Genomic DNA, 16,111 nt, shown 5'->3' with positions numbered 1-16,111 from the left:
TGGGGGTAAGGGGGGAGGGGGTGGGTAAGGGGGAGGGGGTAAGGGGGAGGGGGTAAGGGGGGAGGGGGTAAGGGGGAGGGGTAAGGGGGAGGGGGTAAGGGGAGGGGTAAGGGGGAGGGGGTAAGGGGGAGGGGGGTAAGGGGGAGGGGTAAGGGGGAGGGGGTAAGGGGGAGGGGGTAAGGGGGAGGGGGGTAAGGGGGAGGGGGTAAGGGGGAGGGGGTAAGGGGGAGGGGGTAAGGGGGAGGGGGTAAGGGGGAGGGGGTAAGGGGGAGGGGGTAAGGGGGAGGGGGTAAGGGGGAGGGGGTAAGGGGGAGGGGGTAAGGGGGAAGGGGGGTAAGGGGGAGGGGGTAAGGGGGAGGGGGTAAGGGGGAGGGGTAAGGGGGAGGGGGTAAGGGGGAGGGGGTAAGGGGGAGGGGTAAGGGGGAGGGGGTAAGGGGGAGGGGGTAAGGGGGAGGGGGTAAGGGGGAGGGGGTAAGGGGGAGGGGGTAGAGGGGCTGTCTTGGGGGGACCAGGGAGAGAGCAGGCAAGGGGAGAGAACAGGGAGAGGGCTGGGTGGGGGAGAATGGGGAGGACTGGGAGGAGGGAGAATGGGGAGAAGGCTGGGAGGACTGGGAGAGGACTGGGAGGGGGGACGGAACAGGCTGGAGGAAGGAAAGGGCTGGAGGGGAACGGAGAGGGCAGAGAAGGCTGGAGCAGGGGACAAGGAGAGGGCAGCGAGAGCTGGAGGGGGGATAGGGAGAGGGCTTGGGTGGAAGGATTGCCAGAAGGCAGAGAAAGGGGTAGGGAGGGGGCTGGCAGGAGGGGCAGAGAGAGAGAGAGGTGGTGGAGGTGCAAGGGGCGGAGTGGACCGGTGATTTAAGGGGAATGAGAAGAGATGAGAGCTAAGGTGTGATGAGAGGAGAGGGGCCAGGGGGCCAGGAAGAGTTGGGCAGGAGTGAAGGGGGAGCCAGGAAGGGTCAGGGGTAGGAAGGGAGGAATGGGAGAAGTAACTGGTGGGGGGATGAGAGGAAAGGGAGGAATGGGAGAAGTAACTGGTGGGGGGATGAGAGGAAAGGGAGGAATGGGAGAAGTAACTGGTGGGGGGATGAGAGGAAAGGTTGGTGGGGTAGGGAGGATACAAGGAGGAGAAAGAGCTGGTGGGTGGTGGAGAGGCATTAACTACAGGGTGAGTGAATTTATTCTGGCAGAGCTGTAGGTGAGGAAGACTATTTCTGTGCAGACTTATCAGGAAAGAATTTAGTTTCTTGCTCTCTGGAAACTAAACTCAAACAGAATGCCTTGATGCTCATATGGGAGAAAGAGTTAACATTCCTTGTGGACAATTTTATGACAAAAGATGCAGTTATTTGATGTATTTAAGTAATCGTGGCACTGATACCCACATGATACTGAGTTGAAAAGGAAGGTATTTCATCAGGATGTCGTATATGTTAAACAATAGTTGGATTCTCAAAAGTTTGAGAATGGAAAAAATGATGGAGTGTGATTAGAGTTGTATTGTAGGGACTTAGAAGGAAAGACCTCCTTATGTCCTTATCGTGAATACCTACCAATTAGGTTGAACGTAGAGTCAAGCTTGGTTTGAATTCTTTCATATTGTTTTCTTCTACGTGTCTGTTTAAGATGAATATATTTCATACATGTTCATTTTTATTAAACTACATGTAATGTGGTGATAATCTATAAAAGATGCCATATTTGGTTGTGTGGATGTGGAGTGAAGCCATTTGCTGTGCAGCACTATTTTCGATGCTTTATACATTTCTGCTTAGAAGTCCATCTCCTGCAGGCCAAATACTTTTTGAGTGCTTGAATGTTGACTCCATGGACTATGGCTTTCTGCCCATGTGATTTTGTGGTGATTTTCACATTTCAGAGGGTATGATTACCAAAAATAAACACAGAACTCCATTCAAATGAATCTTTGCACCATTTGTAAAGATACATAACTAACGTTTCAGCTTGAGCCCTTCATCAAGGTGTGAACAAAATGTAGGCAAGCGTCCAAACGGATGGGTGGGGGAGAGGGGCAGGGGTGGAATACAGACCCACAGGCAGAAGATAATCAGTGAATTTGCTTCGTTAGTCCAATATCAGTGGGTTATGATTAATATTTTCTTTATTACCTCCTACCTGTGCTCCTCCCCCTTGCTATCTCCACCATTTTGACTGGGTGCCTGCCTATATTTTGAATGGCTCAAACCCAAAATGTTGGTTATGCATCTTAATCTTTGCTAGATAAAAGTACGCAGTTTGACCTGCTGAGCTTCTCCAGCCTTGTGTTTTTACTTCAACCACAGTGTCTGCATTGTGTTTTACTCCTTGCATCGTTTGGTGTGGTTCTGACGAACCTCTTCAGATAGCAAGAATATTCCCTACTTCTGATAGAATTGAAACACTTCTCTATTGTACCGTGCTGTGCTTTATTTCAGCAATTTACCATTAAGACTCTAATTCACCTCCCATAACGATACACAAAGTGCCGAGGACTCAACAGATCAGGGAACGTCCATGGAAAGAAATAGACCGTCGATGTTTCAGGCCAGAATTCTTCAATTACACAACCTGCTGAGTTCCTCCACTTTGTGGTGAATTGTTCCAATTTTCCATTATCTGCAAACTTCTTGTTTAACTTGCTTCCTGCCTTGGTTTCATGCTCAAATTTGCTTGTTATTCACGGAGACTGTTACAGAGAGATATGGAGAAATAAGAAAAGAAAGCCTAAGCCCATGACAACTTGTTACCTACCGGGCTGATGTAATTCAAAATTGTACTAGGTAATTCAGACTGGCACACAAGGGATAAAATGAATTTGAGGATTCCTGCGTGATTGTTTTTTAAAAACTTTATTTAAAACCAAGACACAAGAGCAACTTGTCCGTGAACTACTCTTTGCAGACGATGCCGCTTTAGTTGCCCCTTCAGAGCCAGCTCTTCAGTGCTTGACATCCTGTTTTGCGGAAACTGCCAAAATATTTGGCCTGGAAGTCAGCCTGAAGAAAACTGAGATCCTCCATTAGCCAGCTCCCCACCATGACAGCCAGCTCCCCACCATGACTACCAGCCCCCCCACATCTCCATCGGGCACACAAAACTCAAAATGGTCAACCAGTTTACCTATCTCGGCTGCACAATTTCATCGGATGCAAGGATCGACAACGAGATAGACAACAGACTCGCCAAGGCAAATAGCGCCTTTGGAAGACTACACAAAAGAGTCTGGAAAAACAATCAACTGAAAAATCTCACAAAGATTAGTATATACAGAGCCGTTGTCATACCCACACTCCTGTTCGGCTCCGAATCATGGGTCCTCTACCGGCATCACCTACGGCTCCTAGAACGCTTCCACCAGTGTTGTCTCTGCTCCATCCTCAACATTCATTGGAGCGACTTCATCTCCAACATCGAAGTACTCGAGATGGCAGAGGCCGACAGCATCGAATCCACACTGCTGAAGATCCAACTGCGCTGGGTAGGTCACGTCTCCAGAATGGAGGACCATCGCCTTCCCAAGATCGTGTTATATGGCGACCTCTCCACTGGCCCCAGAGACAGAGGTGCACCAAAGAAGAAGTACAAGGACTGCCTAAAGAAAGCTCTTAGTGCCTGCCACATTGACCACCGCCAGTGGGCTGATAGCGACTCAAACCGTGCATCTTGGCGCCTCACAGTTCGGCGGGCAGCAACCTCCTTTGAAGAAGACCGCAGAGCCCACCTCACTGACAAAAGACAAAGGTGGAAAATCCCAACATCCAACCCCAACCAACCAATTTTCCTTTGCAACTGCTGCAACCATATCTGCCTGTCCCGCATCGGACTTGTCAGCCATAAACGAGCCTGCAGCTGACGTGGACATTACCCCTCCATAAATCTTCATCCGGAAAGCCAAGCCAAAGATTTAAATCTTTGAAAACCATTACAGAAAGAAAATTTATACAATACAAATAATAACAAACACCGCTCCCCTCAGCCAGCCCCCTCAAGGGGAGCCAAAAAAAAACCATAAAACAAATACAGCATTTTAAGATATTTTTAAACCCATATATTCCAATAAGGCAACCACATTTTAACAAAAAAAGAATAGTTATGTTATTTATGTTATTTTTTTCCATATAAATACAAGAACTCAATTCATTATGGTGGTTGCACTTGATGTGGAAAAAGCATTTGATCAGGTTGAATGGAATTTTTTTATTTAAGGTGTTGGAGAAGTTTAATTTCGGCCCTCTTTTTACTAGCTGGGTTAAAGCATTGTATAAAAATCCGATTGCTAGGGTGGTGACGAATGGCCAAACTTCTTTGCCATTTAAATTAACGTGATCAACACCTCAAGTTTGACCATTGTCACCAGCCTTGTTTGCGTTGGTCATTGAACAATTAGCTCAGGCAATTCGACAGAATGACAAGGTTAAAGGGATAAAAGTAGCAAATGATGAATATAAGATTAATTTATTTGCTGATGATGTATTGATTTATTTGACATATTCCAAGATTCCTGCCTGATTTGAACTAAAAATGAAATGCTGGAAGCATTTAGGTCAGGCATTGTTTGTGGATAGATAAAACAGTTAATAGTTCAAGTTGTGGACCATTCCTGGGATTATTAAATTCCTGGGAGTCAGTACCTCGGACCTGGATTCAATACACTAATGTCATCGTGAAGAAAGCACGTCAATGTCTCTGCTTCCTCAGGAGTTTGTGAAGGTTGGTATGACGTCGGAAACCTTGGCAAACTTCTACAGATGTGCAGTGGAAAGTGTGCTGACTGGCTGCATTGTGGACTTGCATGGGGACGTCAACTCCTCTCTTTCTCTCCCCCCCCCCCACTAAACTCACATTCCCTATGCCATAAGTGCTCTGAGATTAGTAAGGTGGTATGTGAGTGAGAAGAAAAAGTGTGAAAACCACTGTTTTAACCATCCCTAATTGACTCATTATGTGCATGGTTTCATAACTCCAAAGGAAATGGGCCAGTGACCATTTTTCTGAAGCAAAATATTTCAGTCACAATTGGGTCTAGAGCAGTGATTCTCAACCTTCCCTTCCCACTTGCATAGCATCTTAAGCAATCCCTTCCTAGTCACAGAGCACTTGTGGCATAGGGATTGCTTAAGATGGAACGTGAGTTTGGGGGGGACAGTTTGAAAACCACTGGTTTAGACGGACTTCCTACTTTATGCATCCAACACCCATTGGCAGCATCTCTGAAAAGGGAAGTAGTTACTGGTTTGGAATGGAGAAAGAGTGAAAACGATCTAGTATCGGTCACAGAGAAGGAGAGAGAGGTCAGTGATTGAAGGGAATTTTTGTGAAAGGGCAAAATAATGTGTTATCTTTCTGTGTTTCTTGTACCTGTATAATGAATTTATAAAACATCTTTATGCTTTGTCTTTCCACAGTGTTCCCTTTAAGTAATAATCTGTTTCATCATTCTTCCTTCCAAATTGAATAATTGAACATTTTTTCCACATTATACTCCATCTGTTAGCTCTTTGCTCACTCACTAGTCCATCAATATCTCTGTTAAATGTTTGCATCTTCCTTACAGCTTGTCTGCATAATTCTACTTTTGCGTTATCCACAAATTTGGTAATTTGCTTCCCTGCTTTGAAACCTGTGAAATACTGAAAGGCCTGGATAGAGTGGATGGGGAGAGGGTTTCCAATGGTGAGAGAGTCAGGGACCAGAAGGGATAGCCTCAGAAAACAAAAATAAAACCTGCCTTTAGAACAGAAAGGGGGAATTTCTTTACCCAGAGAGTGATGAATCTGTGGAATTCACTGAGTATAATTAAGACACGGGTAGATGGGTTTCTGATTAGGGAAGGTTCGTCTTGTGTGGAGATGACACGAGAATGGGATTGAAAAGGATAATAAATGGTGGGGCAGAATTGTGGGCCAAATGGACTAATTCTGCTTCCATATCTTATGGTCTCCTCTAAATCAGTAACGCATATTATAAACGGGTACCGTGCCAGCATTGATCAGTGAGACACTCCTCGGGTTACAGATTTTCAATCTGAAAAGGATGCCATATACCTAAACGTTACTTCCTGTTAATCGGCCGATCTTCTGTCAGTGCTAATACATCACCTCTACATTGAGTTCTTGACAGGCAATTGTTTGGTTCCTCTCCCGAATATGTAACTAATATCTCCACCTTCCAGAATCCAAGGTTGTAAGCCATCAAATCCAGGGGACTTGCTGCCATTAGTTCCATTCATTTGTCAAATAATTCTCAAAATGATAATGATAATTAATTCCACCGTTTGTTTTGCATAACATTTATGGAATGGTTATTGTACACTGTCTCCCATTTAAAAAGTAATGCTAAGGAACTCTCGGGAAAGTGAACTGATGTCCTGAAGAGAGTCCTATTATAGAAGAGGAGATGCTAGAGGTCTGATCCCTGGGGTCTTATTGTGTATCCTAGCACATTGTGGGCATCAAGGGAATAAATTGTGGGATCCCTGGAAGAGATTTGTATCATAGTTAGGTGCTGGGATACTGGAGGTGGCTAATATTGTGATAGGGGAGGGATCCCTCTGTTCATTACAGGAAGGATGTGGAAGGTATGGAGAGGATGCAGAGGCTGTTACCTGGACTGGAAAATGTGTCTATGAGAGAAGGTTAGCAGAGCTAGGGCTTTTCTCTTTGGAGCAAAGAAGGATGAAAGAGATTGACAAGATTATGAGAGGCATAGATAACGTAGACAGCCAGCAATTTTTCCCCAGGATGGGAGTAGCAAACACCAGAAGATATCTGGACAAAGTGAAGAGAGGAAAATTTGGGGGAGATATCGGGGGCGATTTTTTTTGTTAAACAGAGAGTTGTGGGTGCCTGGAATTCAGTGTGAGGGGTGGTGGAGGAGGCTGAACAATGAGGTCATTTAAGATGAAAGAAAAATAGAGGGTTATGAGGTAGGGAGGGTTTTTTTAAGGGTAGATATGTATACATCAACACAACATCATAGGCTGAGGGGCCTGTACTGTGTTCTATGTTCAAAAAGCTGCAAGGACAAACCAGGAAACTATAGGCCAGTGTGTTTAATGTCAGTCGCAGGTAAGTTACTAAGAATCTACATGCATGTGGAAAGGCAAGGACTATTAAGCATGGTCAACATAGGACTATAGTATGCATGGAAAATAGTGTATCCCAAATTTAAAATGAAAGATTTGTTACAAGCATTTGAGATTAGTACATTCGTGCATTTAGCAGAATCAGACATTTTAATGCCCTTTAGAATTGGGGGAATGGTAAGATGTGTGACACCTCCTAACATTCCTTTCCCCCTCAATTTTGTTTATTTTAGCTTGACATGTGCACACAGAAAGCTGGTTGAACCCGCAGGAAGCAGAACTGGTGAGATACTGCTAGCAAATCAAAATCTTGACTTATCTTCTGGACAACTGTGTAACATTTCTTCCTATCCGTGCTCAGGTAATATTACATATTTTGTTGCTTTATAGCAAGGCAAATCAGATACAAATTAGGTGAATAAAATTTCACTCTTTTTAATTCATTTTCAGAATCCTTTGCACTCTTTCTCTCTCTTTCCCCCCAAACCCATTCAAAATAAATGGCTGCACTCTTGCTTGGGTTACCCAATTTGCAAACCTCTGCTCGAAATTTTTGATGATATAGGTCAGTGATTTTTCAAACTTTTTCCTTCCACTCACATACAACCTTAAGTAACCTCTATGCCACAAAGTCCTTTTATAGAGTAAAAAAAAATGCAACTGTAAAGGCAGAGATTCTCTGCCTTTGCTTTGCTGACCCTACCTTCATAAATGCTCAGGGAAAGGCTCCAAGTCACCGATTTCCAATCCTTCCAGGGGGTAGTCCCAGCGGTGGAGTGAAGCACAGGGGTCGATAACATTGGGTAGGCTAGATTTTTTTTTAAACGGAGATTTGGTCGAGCAGAAGAATTATCAATGGCTGACTTGGTTACCCATAATTCCACTCAGCTGGAAACTGCTTTGCATTTCCCAGAGCAGTTCCAGCTGCGTGGGGGATTATGGGTAACGAAGACAGCCATTGCTCACCAAATACTTATACTGTCATATTGAAAATAAGAAAACTGAGGTCCTCCATCAGCCAGCTCCCCACCATGACTACCAGCCCCCCCACATCTCCATCGGGCACACAAAACTCAAAACGGTCAACCAGTTTACCTATCTCGGCTGCACCATTTCATCAGATGCAAGGATCGACAATGAGATAGACAACAGACTCGCCAAGGCAAATAGCGCCTTTGGAAGACTACACAAAAGAGTCTGGAAAAACAACCAACTGAAAAACCTCACAAAGATAGGCGTATACAGAGCCGTTGTCATACCCACACTCCTGTTCGGCTCCGAATCATGGGTCCTCTACCGGCACCACCTACGGCTCCTAGAACGCTTCCACCAGCGTTGTCTCCGCTCCATCCTCAACATCCATTGGAGCGCTTTCATCCCTAACGTCGAAGTACTCGAGATGGCAGAGGTCGACAGCATCGAGTCCACGCTGCTGAAGATCCAGCTGCGCTGGATGGGTCACGTCTCCAGAATGGAGGACCATCGCCTTCCCAAGATCGTGTTATATGGCGAGCTCTCCACTGGCCACCGTGACAGAGGTGCACCAAAGAAAAGGTACAAGGACTGCCTAAAGAAATCTCTTGGTGCCTGCCACATTGACCACCGCCAGTGGGCTGATAACGCCTCAAACCGTGCATCTTGGCGCCTCACAGTTTGGCGGGGCAGCAACCTCCTTTGAAGAAGACCGCAGAGCCCACCTCACTGACAAAAGGCAAAGGAGGAAAAACCCAACACCCAACCCCAACCAACCAATTTTCCCCTGCAACCGCTGCAACCGTGTCTGCCTGTCCCGCATCGGACTTGTCAGCCACAAACGAGCCTGCAGCTGACGTGGACTTTTTACCCCCTCCATAAATCTTCGACCGCGAAGCCAAGCCAAAAAAAGAAATATTGAGGGCAGTGCCACGGCAAAAGTCGCCTCATCTACATCAGCTCTGGAGGACGCACTGAGGCGTCGCTTCGCATAAAAGCAACACTGGAGTAGCCTTTTAGGGCTGCTCTATAAAAAGGTAAGTGCAGATATTTCTCCGCCAATGGAGTCGTCCTCGAAGCGGAGGCCCTCCATAAAAACACCCATCAGTGCTCTGTGATTAGTAAGGGATTACTTAAGATGGTATGTTAGTGGGGGGAATAATGTTGAGAATTATGGTGCACTGCAGTCCGAACAAACAAGCTCAAACAACGAAAGGCTGTACTACAGTCTTTAATTAGCTTAAAACTTGCACTCAAGGCTCTGTATCCTTTCTGGCTCCGTGTGCTCTGCTCCTGTCCAAGGGCTGGCATGAGCCTTTATATGGAGCTGGTGATGGGCAGGGAGTAGGTGGAGCCAGTCTCCCAGGTTGCCTCCTGCAGTAGGCAGTGCAGGAGTGCAGACAGGTGCACTCCAGTGGTTGTATCACCACAAGAATCACTGCCCGAGACCCAATTTTTACTGAAATATTTTGCTTGAGAAAAATTGTCGTTGGCCCATTTCCTTTGGAGTTATGAAACCGTGCACATAATGAGTCAATTAGGTACGATTAAAACAGTGGTCTTAAAACTTTTTATTTCCACTCACGCATCACCTTTATTAATCTCTATGCCATAGGTTCTCTGTGATTATTAAGGGATTACTTAAGCTGGTATATGAATGGAAAAAAAAGTTTTAAAACCACTGAGATGGATAAAGAACAAAGTCTCTTAAGGAGGCTTTTGCTTGTTTAAGTATTTTCTTATGACCTGTGAAGACATAAAACCAAAACTGAGTTTCATTTCAGATAGCCAAAGTAAATATTCTTCTCAGTGAGATCCTTTGAGGTGGACGATGGCTTTTTTCAGTTTCATGTCTAACGAGTGAAAGGTGACAATGTGTGATCTATGAATCTAGTGGCCCTTGTGCACACCTATTCCATAGGTGCTCTGAGGTTAGTAATAATAGGGCAAAGTCAGCCACAACCAAAATTATTGTCGTTGGGTTGTGCTGCACAGAATTAACACGTTCAGCAGTGTGGACATGTGGATTGTTTGTACACACATCATACACAATTCCCATCACACAAGGAGTGGTGGAGTATATTGCCATGCTACATCTTATGTTTACAAAGAATTAAGTTGTTGCTTGCTCTGTGTCCTGTTCAGAGCAAGCAGATGCACACATTGAGAGTTCTAAAACCATTTGTTTGGAGTGTCCGTGAGATCAAAGATCTTGAGCTTCAGGGAAGATCAAAAGAATCCTCTGGTGTGATAGTACAGATTCTATCACCAATGTGTATATGTACAGGTGGTCGAGTAGGATGATTGTGATTGGCTGAGAGTGTAGCCACACCTACTGGCAGGTCTTAAAGGATTGCTCCTCGCCAGACCAGGTCATTCTGACTGGTCGACCTACTTGTGATGTGCTCCAGTCTTTTAGTTAATAAAAGCCTTGGTTTGGATCAACAAGTCTTTTTAGTCATTTTATCACAGTTCCTTGTCATTCTTGTTAAAGGTCCAAACGGATGAGTCTGGCTTTAGTTAATGTCTTGGTTTATGGGGAATTGTTCATTTTTCCTTCACTTTATGAACTTTCCAGGGAGTGATACTTTTGGAGACTCTATGGGGAAGCAATGTGCGACACCAATTTTTCTTTTTCCCTGCATTTGTTTCTATCAGAGTTATTTGGACAAATGGTAGAAAGGAAAAACTGATTGTTTAATGAAAACTGAGAAATTTAATTCACAACAGCCATTAATTCATAATACACAGGCATGAGCCTGCAACATTGCTGTGTAACATTGCAAGTTTCTGGGCCATCTGAGATTTTAAGAAACAACAAAACTGTGTGTTGCTTCAGACTTGATGTTATATAGGATCTTGCCCCAGTTGCCAGTTTGTGAAAATTTCTGAGTCGTGCTGAATTAAGATGCCTGCCTGACAATCCTTGATTAGCCAGCTGAATTTGGTAAACTGTGTGTCTGTGTCCATCTGTTTCTGTGAGTTGATATATTCTTATGCTATGCTCTTTTACCTGTGTTCAATAACTGATTTAAGTGTTTTTTTTTAAATTGTAAGATTAGGGCGTGCAGGACCGTTTAGTTCCAACCAGGAAAAATAATTTAGATAGTTACCTGGAGATATCTTACGTTTGTTGCAACTGATACAATTGCTGTTCAAAACTGCTTTGAATATATAGGTTTTGTATTTTGAAGAGAAAAACAAACCTATTTGGCCGAGTACTGAGGCAGAGGAATCTGCATTTATCAAGAGTAGGGGAAAATATGTGCTTGTTTACTATAATTTATGGCTACAGCTGTGAGGACAGCTCTCTTTTCTTGGGTCAAGGTTAGGAGCCTATATCTGTGATCTTAAATTGTTGTATAATAAGCCAAACATCAATAGAAATTTTAATTACACTTTTTGAAAGCAAGTGCCACTATCAAATGCTTCAGATAGTGAATAGCTAGAACTTGAATGTGAATGAAGGGGTAATGTGAATGTTCTTGTGGATAATCAGGTTTGTTAGATAAATATCCTTCACCAGCATTTGATGGTGCGTTCAAGTGAATGAATAAGGAACAGCCACAAACCATTCAGCCCCCTCACTTTTCACTACTTGATAAGATCCGAGCTGAAAGGATTGTAACTGTTCTTGTCCAGCTGTGATAACACTTCACTTCCTTGCTTATCAAATGCCTTATAATGTTAGACAACTGTTGTTGCCTCTCTCTGTAGAAGAGTGTTCTTGTGACATACGAGCCACCAAGAGAAGATGCCTCTTCTTAATCAGTGACCTGTAGTTTGAATCCCCTGTAAAAAGAGAAATCCCTGTTGCATTCATCCTATCAAAATTCCTTGTGATCTCATGTTTCAACCAACATTCATCTCTTTTTTCCTAAACTTCAGTTAATACATCAAGACTTTATTATTTCCTTATACCTTATAAGGCAACCCCTCCCCCCCCCCCCCCCCCCCCCAATCCCAGGCATTTGTCCAGAAAACCGTCTCTGAACTGTGACCAATACATTAACGAGGCCGTAGATTTTTAGTAAATGGCGGAAATGGCGGAGGAGGATATATTGGATGCGGTGGCTGATAGGTGGTGATCCCATCACTAGACACCTATTCCCCTCTCTGCCTTCTGCAGGGACCGCTCCTTCCATGACTCCCTTGTCCATTCCTCCCTCCCCATCATTTGACCTACCCCTGTGACTGCAGGAGATGCTCCACTTGCACCTTCATCTCCTCCCTCAGCCCCATTCAGAGCTTCAAACAGTGTTTCCAAGTGAAGTAACATTTCACTTGTGAATCTGCAGGGGTCATATAACCACTTACAGCACAGAACAGGCCAGTTCGGCCCTACTAGTCCATGCCGTAGCAAATCCCCACCCTCCTAGTCCCACTGACCCTTCTAGTCCCCTCCTATCCATGTAACGATCCAGTCTTTCCTTAAATGTAACCAATGATCCCGCCTCGGCCACATCTGCCGGAAGCTCATTCCACATCCCCACCACCCTCTGCGTAAAGAAATTTCCCCTCATGTTCCCCTTATAATTTTCCCCTTCAATCTTAAACCATGTCCTCTAGTTTGAATCTCCCCCTTTCTTAATTGAAAAAGCCTATCCACATTTACTCTGTCTGTCCCTTTTAAAATCTTAAACACCTCTATCAAGTCCCCTCTCAATCTTCTTCGCTCCAGAGAAAAAAGCCCCAGTCTGCACAACTTTTCCCTTTAACTCAGACCCTGAAATCCTGTCAACATTCTCATGAACCTTCTCTGCACTCTCTCTATTTTGTTTATATCTTTCCTATAATTTGGTGACCAAAACTGTACACAGTACTCCAAATTTGGCCTCACCAATGCCTTGTACAATTTCATCATAACCTCCCTACTCTTGAATTCAATACTCCGATTTATGAAGGCCAACATTCCAAATACCTTCTTCACCACACCATCTACCTGAGTATCAGCCTTGAGGGTTCTATTTACCATAACTCCTAAATCCCTTTGTTGCTCTGCACTCCTCAATTGTCTACCATTCAATGTATATGACCTATTTAAATTTGCCTTTCCAAAATGCAGCACCTCACATTTACCTGTATTAAATTCCATCAGCCATTTCTCAGCCCACACCTCCAGCCTTCCTAAATCACCTTTTAATCTACGGTAATCTACCTCACTGTCCACAACACCACCAATCTTTGTGTCATCCGCAAACTTGCTTATCCAATTCTCTACCCCTACATTCAGATCGTTAATATATATAACAAATAATAGTGGACCCAGGACCGAACCCTGAGGAACTCCACTAGTCATCTACTGAATCTGGTGCTCCCACTGTGACCTCTGCATCGGAGAGACTGGACACAAACTGAGAGATCACTTTTTTGAGCACCTCAGCTCTGTCCCACAACAATAGTGTGAATCTCCCAGTGGCCACTCATTTCAATTCTCCGTTCCATTCTATTGCTGACGTGTCTTGTCCATGGCCTCGTGTACTGACAGACTGAGACCACCCGTAAAGTGAAGGAACAACCCCCTTCATCTTCCATCTGGATATCCTCCAACCGGATAGCATTAATAATTCTCTGGCCTTTATTAACCCCCGCCCCCCCCCCCCCCCCAACCCCTTCGACTCCATTCCCTGTCTCTTTTCACACAGACATGATCCTTATCATAAACAGTTAACACCTTTTGTTGCTTTGGACTCCTCCCCCATTGTTTGAATTCTGAGATTTCTGTATCCTGCTTCTGCCTTTAAAAAAAAAATTTTAATTGAAGAAGGGCTGAGGCCCGAAATGTCGGCAATATTATCTTTGACTCCTACGGATGGTGAAAAGACCAGTTGAGTTCCTCCAGCATTTCAGTGTGTTTACCAATACATTAACGACCTTGCAATAAAAACATGAAAACTGTATCTAATTCTCTTGAATGTGTTCTTTCCAAGGAGTGAGGTCAGAAGATTTTCTTTAAGATGAGTTTGACAATTAATAGTTTTTTGATTACCAGGACTGATGCCAAACTTTTATTTCTAAATTCCCAGATTTATTTCATTGATTAAAGTTGTGTCCTCCACTTTCCATGGGTCAATTTCAAACTTTTGTCCATTAAAGTAAAGCCCCTGCCCATAGACATTGATCTTGGAACCTAACGACTGAGTTACTATAACCTGCAATGGAGGGACCATTGAAGTGTGAACATCATTTAAAATACTATTGGGTAATTGAAGTGAATTGTGAATTACTTTAATTTTACTTGGAATATTTTATCACATTTATTTTCTTACAGTGCCATGGCTTCACTAGACTGGCTGGTTGTGTCAGTAACGAGTTTCGCAATATTTCAAATTCTGTTCCATTATTTAAGTGCAAAGATATCTGCTTGTTTCTGCAATGGGTACCGAATACTGACTGACACGCAGAAGATTGATTGGAATTCCAGGTAAGCAGTCTCGAGATTTTATTTACTGGAAATATCAAGGTTTTTGACATTAAAACAGGCATGTTTAAAATGCTTTTGGTTCTTTTCTAATAATAGTCCTGACGTTCTTTCAGATTTTAAAACGTGCCTACCCATCATCCCCCACGCAGCTGGAACTGTTCTGGGAAATCTGATGTAGTGAATCTAGATTCAATCTTGAGTTTTAAAATTAAATTGGATAAATACATGGATAGGAATGGTCTGGAGGGTAATGGAATCAAAGTAGGTCAGTGGGACTAGTTAGTTTTATTGGTCGGCACAGACCGGAAGGGTCAAATGGCCTGCTTTTCTGTGCTGTAACATTCTCTGGTTCTATGTTGAACACTTAAAAACTTCCACCTTTCTTCTCAGATCTCTTCTGGGCACAGTGACTTTTGGCCATCTATCCACAGATCTTCAGTGCTGATGGATCTGCATGCTCAACCATTTGGAGGTTCATGGGTGTGGCGAGGCTGAAAATTGTACTGTTTGATCATGCAAAGGGGTGGAAGGTTACTGTAGGTAGATGGGAATGAAGAGCCATGGTTATAATTGGATGGCCTGTGTTCAAAAATGCTGGAGCAAGGAGAAGGATGTGGCTGATGGGTGGAATTGTTTAATTTAGTGTTTGGTTGAGCCAAGGGACATTTTCCTGTGCTGTGTTGTTCCATGTTCCAGGTTCCAATAGTCAAATGGCCTTCTCGTCTGTTTATTGGTGTATCAGAGTACCTTCTGATCTTTCTCTCTAACTATAAAATTATTTTCCACCACGATCTGCCTCCATTACAGTATATACTCATGTTATTGTCATTGTTTTTTGGCAACTTTCACACAGTCAAATTTTTTACCTTGTGAAGTACCTGCGTGGGAATGTCAGACGGTGATAAGTCCGCAGTTGGGGCATCGGCTAGGTTGGGTGGGTGTTCGGAGTCAAAAATAAGGAGGTCGTCTTTTACACGGGCCATACAAAAACACCCGATTTTTTGGGCCAAAAAGAAGGTGGGGGGGTGCGGAGGGTCAACGATTACACAAGTATGTACGGTGAGTGACATTTTCTTAAAAAGGAAACTATTGGGCTGGGGCAGTTCTCCAGTAGTGTCTTCTCGGACAACTTTTTTTTAGCTTGATGGAAAAGAAATTATATGTTAAATCTAATAATAAATTGTAATCATTAGGGCGGAGTTTCAAAACCTTTGAAGCAGATGAAATCCTGTTTAAGAAATGTATTAATTTAAGAACTACACTGTATTTTATGATTTGCTGCAATGGTTACAAATACCTGTAGTAAAATAAGTTTGAACATGTTTGGGGGTGTCAGTCTAGCTGGTGCAGATGCATTTCTTGTTTATTCCCAGATGTGGTGATCTTGTGCACATTTGAAGGTTGTTGCTTCTTCCTCTTTTAAGGAGACCGTGTGGTATAGATTAGAGCTACATAGAGCCCACCTCACTGACGAAAGGCAAAAGAGGAAAAACCCAACACCCAACCCCAACCAACCAATTTTCCCCTGCAACCGCTGCAACCGTGTCTGCCTGTCCCGCATTGGACTTGTCAGCCACAAACGAGCCTGCAGCTGACGTGGACATTTACCCCCTCCATAAATCTTCGTCCGCGAA

At 43.8% G+C, this 16,111-nt stretch overlaps 1 protein-coding gene across 2 annotated transcripts in view; it reads left to right on the top strand.

Moving 5' to 3' along the window:
* The window catches only part of tlcd4a (TLC domain containing 4a), a 74,127-nt gene that overhangs the window by 1,967 nt on the left and 56,049 nt on the right, over nucleotides 1-16,111 (top strand). For both annotated transcript variants that reach the window (XM_069939072.1, XM_069939073.1), the window contains 2 exons: nucleotides 7,315-7,442; nucleotides 14,325-14,477. In XM_069939072.1, coding sequence (XP_069795173.1) covers nucleotides 14,329-14,477 — 149 coding nt within the window. In that variant the 5' untranslated portion in view covers nucleotides 7,315-7,442; nucleotides 14,325-14,328. The remainder of the gene's footprint in view (nucleotides 1-7,314; nucleotides 7,443-14,324; nucleotides 14,478-16,111) is intronic.

Source organism: Narcine bancroftii, chromosome 5, assembly GCF_036971445.1.
Source record: "Narcine bancroftii isolate sNarBan1 chromosome 5, sNarBan1.hap1, whole genome shotgun sequence".
NCBI lineage: Eukaryota > Metazoa > Chordata > Chondrichthyes > Torpediniformes > Narcinidae > Narcine > Narcine bancroftii.
This window is presented reverse-complemented; position numbering and strand designations above follow the sequence as displayed.